This window comes from Oncorhynchus masou, chromosome 9 (genome assembly GCF_036934945.1).
Source record: "Oncorhynchus masou masou isolate Uvic2021 chromosome 9, UVic_Omas_1.1, whole genome shotgun sequence".
Lineage (NCBI taxonomy): Eukaryota > Metazoa > Chordata > Actinopteri > Salmoniformes > Salmonidae > Oncorhynchus > Oncorhynchus masou.
In genome coordinates this window covers 18,508,939-18,517,797 of record NC_088220.1, presented here as the reverse complement: position 1 = coordinate 18,517,797, position 8,859 = coordinate 18,508,939, and the positions used below count along the sequence as shown (strand labels likewise).

The 8,859-nt window shown below is 45.2% G+C and overlaps 1 protein-coding gene across 1 annotated transcript; it reads left to right on the top strand.

Moving 5' to 3' along the window:
• Positions 1-1,661: 1,661 nt before the first annotated feature.
• On the top strand, positions 1,662-4,607 carry fgl1 (fibrinogen-like 1). The gene is made up of 7 exons (XM_064972806.1): positions 1,662-1,841; positions 2,413-2,587; positions 2,703-2,862; positions 2,964-3,061; positions 3,174-3,262; positions 3,934-4,121; positions 4,327-4,607. Exons 1-7 carry the CDS (start codon positions 1,782-1,784, stop codon positions 4,484-4,486), a joined length of 930 nt encoding a protein of 309 aa, XP_064828878.1. The 5' UTR covers positions 1,662-1,781; the 3' UTR covers positions 4,487-4,607.
• The last annotated feature ends 4,252 nt before the right edge of the window (positions 4,608-8,859 follow it).

The window sequence follows — 8,859 nt, the reverse complement described above, 5'->3', positions numbered from 1 at the left end:
TTGTTCTTAACTGACTTGCCTAGTAAAATAAAAAATAAAATTAACGCACAAAAAAACAGCCAGCACAGGCACAAAGGGTAATGGAATCATCTATGGACTACTTAAAGGAGAAAGAGCAACAAGCAAACACAGAGGCATGCACACAGACAACAGATCATCATCCAGGTATCACACCTGCCCTGCGCAGACACGCTTCATCATCAGAGCAGCAGTCAAACGACTACATGCTGCTGGACACACAACTGAGAAAAACTTGTTTCCACACGACGGCAAGACATTAGCTCAAATACATCACTCCTAAAAGATAATGGTCCCCCAAATAATAACGCATGCTGTCCTCCCAAGTTATCCCCTGAGTCTAACCTGTCATCCATCCACTGGTGCTCTGAAAGCTGCTCCTCCATCCAGTGCCTTTTGTAGGAGTCATTCAATCGGTGTCTCCCCTGACACTCTGCCATTAAAGATTCAGGCCCTGTCATCTTCTGGCTTAGCTTCCCTCCCAGGATCTGTTGTTGCTGCACCTCACAGTTAGTCCACAGCTGAAAATAAACAGGGATCAGTTCTGTTTGGTATGAGCTCTTAAGTATTTGGATGCACTGTGTGTGTACTGTGCTGTACCTGTGTCTTGAGTGAACTGGCTGAAGCAGTGTGCTCTGTGTGGTTCATCATGGCTTCACTGGAACTAAAGGCTGTAAGGGCTGTGCAGGTCGAATGGGCTGCAGGGAAATCTGTGACTTCCTGGTAACTCGTCACACTGGACACAGATACCTGGAAAAGTAATGCCACCCGGAATTCACCCTCTAACCATGAGGGATGCTCCCTCTATCTCGCTCTCTCACGCACACGCACACACACGCCTCTGGTAGGGAACATGTCCGTGTGAGCTCTTCTAGCTTGGCATTTAAGTCGATCAGGTGCTGTTGCTCATCATTTCACCTCTTCAACTCTCTCTTCTGCTGCCACAGCCTCTCTTCCAATAACTTCTCCCTGGCACTGCAACACAGACACAAGCATTCATTTACCATCAGTTTGAAACTGTTTGGATCCAGCAAAATGTAGACTTCAGAAAGACACATACTGTACCTTAATCGCTCTTTCTCAGAAACATCTTTCTGAGTAGAACACCTTGATTTGTGATCCATTACCTTTTGTTAAAGCTAACTAACAAAGCTAGCTAATAACATTGCCAACTGTCACATACATTGAGGAAGTTGAAACCATTATTATGGATACAGAGCCAGTTTAGAATGTTTAAAATCTTTTCACAATGTCATAATATTCTGATCTTTCCCCATTTAGTACAAGCTGACCTGAATGTCAGTCCACATTTCTAACTTGCTTCACACATATTTCTTCCATTATTCTGTAATGTCTGTAGCAAATCAGGTATTCCCTTCAAAGCCACCCCCCCAAACACAAAAGGCGGTAGGTTACTTTATTAATATTATCATCAAAAGATATAAACAAAGACTGAAATTGATTATCAGTACATACTGTGCCTGTTTGTTTGTAAAATAAAATAAACAATGTGCCAAAGGGGGTTATCTGGTTCTCATAATGTTAGTTCTTCACTCTGACTCACCCCTGTGTATTGTGATGCTAGACAGAAGATTTAAGAGGACAAGCTCAACTGCTACTGAGAATCCTCACATTCTTGTGAGGCGGCTATGAAGAGACAGCTGTGGAAAGTCTGTTAAAGTCCTTTTCCACTAAAAGACAAAGCAACTGGACCTAAATATCCCCGTTTCAACAGTGATTATTTCAGCATCTCTGCAGGTAAAATGAGAACCTTCAGGTTGTTTTTCATTGGGCTCATCTTCATCATGGACATGTCTCTTTCGGTAAGTGCTCATTAGAAGGAACTATGTCTATGGACTACTCTTTCTCATGTTTGGTTGATTTTGATATTGGCCAACTGTAGCCTACTGCAAGGGAACCAAGTTATTTATGCTACTTATACTACTTACTGCTATACTGTGTGTGTGTGTGTGTGTGTATAAACATGTCTGTGTGCATGTGTACATACATACCACACGTACATACACTGAGTGTACAAAACATTAGGAACACCTTCCTAATACTGAATTGCACCCCCTTTTGCCCTCAGAACAGTCTCAATTCGTCATGGACTCTACAAGGTGTCGAAAGTGTTCCAAAGGCATTTATATATTTTGTCTTGCCCATTCACCCTCTGAATGGCACACATACACAATCCATGTTTCACTTCTGTCAAGGCTTAAAAATCCTTCTTTAACCTGCCTCCTCCCCTTCAGCTACACTGATTGAAGTGGATTTAACAAGTGACAACAATAAGGGATGATAGCTTTCACCTGGATTTACCTGATCAGTCTATGACATGGAAAGAGCAGGTGTTCCTAATGTTTTGTCCACTCAGTGTATATGTGTGTGTAGTCTTCAGATGAATGCCAGCAGGAGACAGTGCGGCTGCGGGCCCAGCTGAAGACTCTGGAGGTGCAGGTGATGAAGCAGCAGCAACAGCTCATCCAGACTCTCAGCAGCCAGAGGACTGAGCAGCTGGCTTTATACCAGGGCACCTTCCATGACCTGGGAGATCATCAGTATAGAGGTCAATAATAGTTTTTTTGATACTTTTATTTCTAGTATGATTGCAGAATTCATAGTTTAAAACCATAACATTTGTGAAGTAAACATCCATAATCTCATCAGTAATCTGTATCCAGACTGTGCCCAGATTTTCAACGCTGGGAACAAAGGCAGTGGGTTCTACACGATCAAACCCATGACGAGCCCGAGCCTGGTCAGGGTCTACTGTGACATGACTGAAGGGGGCGGATGGACAGTCATCCAGAGACGCTCAGATGGCAGCCAGTCTTTCAATAGGTAAAACACAAATACGACTCAGATGTTATCTGATAATAAGATTACAGTAACATTCTTCTGTATGTGAATGAGTAATGTGTTCATATCTAATCTGTATGCAGGCCCTGGAGTGATTATCAGCGGGGGTTTGGTGACCTGCAGTCAGCCAGTGGGGAGTTCTGGTTGGGGAATGACAATTTATATTACCTAACTTCACAAGGTAAATGTGATATTTTACAATGTCTGCAAAGTCAAGACAAACAGTGAGAGAGTGACAGAGAGATGATAAATTAGAGTTTTGACTAAAGGCTACCATCACTGCTTGGCTTTAGGTGACTACAACCTGAGGATCAACTTAGCTGACTTTGAGGGAGTACAACGCTATGCAGTGTACAAAAACTTCAAAGTTGCAGATGACAAGGTGTTGTATTCTCTGGTTTCATTTTTACACCTCTGCTCAACAAGTGTCCATATGGAATGATGACGACGTTGTCTTCGGGTGATGTTTCTATCTATCTGTGTCAGTGGGTCATGGGGAAGATCTCAATTGCACACTCCTTGTGTCCTTTCTCCTCTCTCTTGTCTCTTTCTCAAAACCTATTGGATGAGAAAGCCAGAGGTCCTGCCCCTCTGACCTTCTCCTCCAATGGGTTTTGAGGAGATGAGGAGAGAGAGGACGTGAGGAGGATGCAATTGAGATCTTCCCATGGTCAAGATCAGGGGTATTAAACTCTTGCCTTAAGAGGTCCAGTGACTGCTGCTTTTCTGTTCTACCTGATAATTAATTGCACACACCCAGGAACAATGAAAAAATGCAGTGGAACTGGCTTCATGGTCCAGAGTTGAGTTTGAGGGGCAACTCATCAGTTGTTTCCTTTAGGAAAAAGGAAAGGAAATAACAGATCAAATGTTAAACAAACCAGGAGGAAGACATTCTACCAATATGTCAATTGTATGAAAAACCCAAAATTCTATGATGCAACTCATTCCTCTCTCAGAGTTTTGCTTACCATACACATATTACAATTGAGGAGTTAGTTTTTTGGGGGGTTTGCATTGTACTCACTATGTTACCACCATGTTTATTCCCAGGAGTTTTACCAGCTGCAGTTTGGTGAGTTCTCTGGTGACTCTGGTGACTCTCTATCAGGCAGTTACCACCCAGAGGTCCAGTGGTGGGCCAGTCACCAGGGAATGAAGTTCAGCACCTACGACAAAGACAACGACCGCTACGAACGCAACTGTGCCCAGGAGGACAAGGGAGGCTGGTGGTTCAACAGGTTCTTCATCCTCATTCTCTCTGTCAATGGTCTATTCAACTAAAAGGACTACTTTGGGAGATGTCACAAGTTCTCTCTTTGGACAAGTTCTCTCTCTCTAATCTAGTCATTCAAAGAATACATAATCTGACATCATGACAAATACAATACACTTCATGATGCTTTATTTATCCTAATTCTTGCTGTTCTGTTTCATTTCCACTAGATGTCACTCTGCCAACCTGAATGGCTACTACTACCAAGGTGCCTACAGTGCTGTGACAGACAATGGAGTAGTCTGGTACACCTGGCATGGCTGGTGGTACTCCCTCAAGTCTGTAGTCATGAAAATAAGGCCGGCTGCTTTTGAGCCTAATATTGTCTGATCCTGTGGATACAATCCAATGAATGTAGGCTAAAACAGTGTATTATTTAGTCACATAAACTACAGTGTGCAAGAAGCAGAAGTGTTTGAATTCATTCCAGCTCACAATGATGTGCTCTTATCATTCTCAATAACTGCCTTGCTTGCAAATCTGATTAAAGGATTCCTTAAAATGTTTTATTTGTTGTTTTTCTGTCTCACTGTCTATTCAAATTTCCCTAAAAAATTAAAACCTGCAGGGAAAGAAGAATGGACTGACAACAGTGAAAGCCAGACAGACTATTTCAAACACTTTCTAAAAAGAGGAGAGTGCTTTGGCTTGGTGCGTGTTGTGTGTGCAATAATTAGGCATAGGCCTACGGTCTTAAAACGAATACAAACTGAAGGCTATCTCGCCTAAGGCCCTGACATCCAGGGCTACTCTTAGTAGGCAGTTAGCATACATTGTCAAATGTTGCAGATAGAAATGCCATGAAATGAAGAATAGAGCCAACCTTAATAGATATAGAACCTGTAATATGGTCTGTGCCTTTGTTAGCCTATTCGACATTTTATTGTGACATGTTTGTTCTACAGTTTATTTCTATCTAAACATTTCAAAACGTTGCGTCCTGCTGAACGCACCCAATGTGAGCGCACACTCAAAGAGTGGCTCGTGCAGCAAACTACGCGCTATTCGGTCCATCTGGGAAAACCATTCGATTTGCCCATATCAACTCAAACATAATTCATCTTGTATGATTTTTCTACATACACGTAGCAATTAACACAAGCTAACATTTTCGTTAATTTAGTTTGCAGCAGGCTCGACTTTTAAAGATGTATTAAAAAATATGATAGCCTAGGAACCTCTAGAAAAAGCAACGCTTCAAATACAAATTTCACCCTGAATTGGCAGTTATCTGGCTAAAGTATCTGGCTAAAGTAGCTGACTAAACTCCACTCCTCCATGAAGTGGATGACCAAACTCCACTCCCTCACCATGAACTCGCGAGTTGCGCAGCGGTCTAAGGCACTGCTTCTCAGTGCTGAAGGCGTCACTACAGTCCCCGGTTCGATTTCAAGCTGTATCACAACCGGCCATGGTTGGGAGTCCTATATGGCGATGGCAGCATCGTCCAGGCTTGGCTTTCATTGTAAATAAGAATTTGTTCTTAACTGACTTGCCTAGTTAAATAAATAAAACATAGTCAGCAATTATCGACTCTGTAGACTATTTCAAAGAGTTTTATTTTTGATTTGGCCTAATTTCAATTTTTATTATTTCTGACAACGCTTATACACTCCATCCATCAAGGTCTGAGTGTTCTACAGATTGGAACGTGAAGGAGCCTTTTTTTACGTTTCAAAATGGTCTCCTGGCATCCTATTGGTCATATTTTTGCAAATCATTTTCCAATGGTGGAGTTTATTTTGCGTGGCTGGGTGCCCCAGGTGAGTGAAGATTACATGTAAAGGTATACTTCGGGATTTTGGCAATGAAGCCCTTTATCTACTTTCCCAGAGTCAGATGTCTCTGCATCCAGTATAAAGGAAATAATAAGTAGTTTCGCGAGTCAATGCTAATTAGCATTAGCACAATGATAACTTCTATGGCGTCTACTAGCTAGCAGTTACCATAGACTGAAGTCATTGCGCTAGTTAGCAACTTCCTTAAAACTGCTCGCAGACATAGAAATTGTGTCCAAGAGTTCACCTGACACTGCCAAAATCTTGACGTATCCCTTTAAGGACCAATAGAATGATCTAAAATGACTAAACTCCGCCCACCCGGGGCACCGGGCCATACTAAACACCCAACCAATCAATCAGTTATTTTTTTATTCCCATTGTGATCGGTCACTAAACCCAGGAGGCCATTTTGAAATATATATATCCCTCCTTGACTTTCCTATTCTGTAAACTAAGAACTTTATCAACTTCCACTTGCAAGTAAGAGTTGCCAAATGTCCTCTTCACTTCAGTTTGCTACTCAAACGAGGTAGTGGCAGTGTTCCCTTTGCTAGCATAGTAAATCGTTTTCCCAATTGAAAGTATACCGGAAGGATGCCCTCGGCAGTGCAGCACTAATCGGTTTGACTAGATGGAATACAGCTACTGGCGTAAGTGACTTTTTCGTAGCAGGTTAGGCGAGTTTATGCAGTAGGTTAGGAGTATCACTTTAAGGTTGGCTAAAATTTTCTCCAAACCTGCTCCGAAAAGCCTAAGGAACTATATGACCTCATGAGGGGAATGAATGACTAGAAATACACCCAGGGTCTATTCAGGCTGTTTTCTCTGTAATGCTCTAATTCCACTTAGCTTGGCTGTTTGGTGTTGCTCATAAGCTGCTCTTGACAAACCTGATCTGATGTTCAGTTCATTAGTTTACTATTAAAACACCCTGTTTCTCTTGGATCCACATTAGGTACTTTGTTGAGATTTTCCATTTTGGGGAATTGGAGGAAATGATTGGAAATGGAACTTCAGTATGCTCATACCTTCATCTATATGGGAAAACTCACTTTAACATGTATGGCTGTCTCAAAACTATTGTTGCATTCTATAATCAAATGTGAAATGCCAACCAAACTAGTATGCATTGCATCTTAGTCTGTGTGTAAGTTCTCTTTGAGTATTGCCTCTTTGCGCTGACCAGTGCAAGCAAACAGCTTATCAGAGAAGGTTTCTTGATTTACATTGCCATGCAATACCTCAAAGGCTTTTGTGCACAGTAAGCCACCTTATTTATGTAACTGTCTCTAACTAGACACAATGGTGTGTCTTTGTCCTCTGTTATCCATAGACTATGACAATGACCCTGGTTGGCTGTCGCTTTGCCATGGCATGTAGAATGGAATCCCAAAGGTTGGCCTGGTGCCCTGTTGTCCCCTGCCTGTGGCCCAGTTTAAGCAATGGGCTTTGGGGCGCCGTCCCATATTGCACCCTATTTCCATATATGTAGCGAATATGGTGCCATTTTGAACACAACCAGGGTGTCTACTCATAGCCTTGTCTCTGTGTGATGCTGGCCTGGCAGCCCCAGTCCCACATGGAGGGCCAGGGCAGAGTAGCAGAGCGTGCTGGGTGCCTGGGTGATTAGGATTCAGAGCAGGCTGGGTGCCTGGGGGATTAGGATGCAGAGCAGGCTGGGTGCCTGGGGGATTAGGATGCAGAGCAGGCTGGGTGCCTGGGGGATTAGGATGCAGAATAGGCTGGGTGCCTGGGGGATTAGGATGCAGAATAGGCTGGGTGCCTGGGGGATTAGAATGCAGAATAGGCTGGGTGCCTGGGGGATTAGGATGCAGAACAGGCTGGGTGCCTGGGGGATTAGGATGCAGAACAGGCTGGGTGCCTGGGGGATTAGGATGCAGAACAGGCTGGGTGCCTGGGGGATTAGGATTCAGAGCAGGCTGGGTGCCTGGGGGATTAGGATTCAGAGCAGGCTGGGTGCCTGGGGGATTAGGATTCAGAGCAGGCTGGGTGCCTGGGGGATTAGGATTCAGAGCAGGCTGGGTGCCTGGGGGATTAGGATTCAGAGCAGGCTGGGTGCCTGGGGGATTAGGATGCAGAGCAGGCTGGGTGCCTGGGGGATTAGGATCAGAGCAGGCTGGGTGCCTGGGGGATTAGAATGCAGAGCAGGCTGGGTGCCTGGGGGATTAGGATGCAGAGCAGGCTGGGTGCCTGGGGATTAGGATGCAGAGCAGGCTGGGTGCCTGGGGGATTAGGATGCAGAGCAGGCTGGGTGCCTGGGGGATTAGGATGCAGAGCAGGCTGGGTGCCTGGGGGATTAGGATGGATTCAGAGCAGGCTGGGTGCCTGGGGGATTAGGATTCAGAGCAGGCTGGGTGCCTGGGGGATTAGGATTCAGAGCAGGCTGGGTGCCTGGGGGATTAGGATGCAGAGCAGGCTGGGTGCCTGGGGGATTAGGATGCAGAAGCAGGCTGGGTGCCTGGGGGATTAGGATGCAGAACAGGCTGGGTGCCTGGGGGATTAGGATGCAGAGCAGGCTGGGTGCCTGGGGGATTAGGATGCAGAGCAGGCTGGGTGCCTGGGGGATTAGGATGCAGAGCAGGCTGGGTGCCTGGGGGATTAGGATGCAGAGTAGCAGAGCAGGCTGGGTGCCTGGGGGATTAGGATTCAGAGCAGGCTGGGTGCCTGGGGGATTAGGATTCAGAGCAGGCTGGGTGCCTGGGGGATTAGGATTCAGAGCAGGCTGGGTGCCTGGGGGATTAGGATTCAGAGCAGGCTGGGTGCCTGGGGGATTAGGATGCAGAGCAGGCTGGGTGCCTGGGGGATTAGGATTCAGAGCAGGCTGGGTGCCTGGGGGATTAGGATTCAGAGCAGGCTGGGTGCCTGGGGGATTAGGATTCAGAGCAGGCTGGGTGCCTGGGG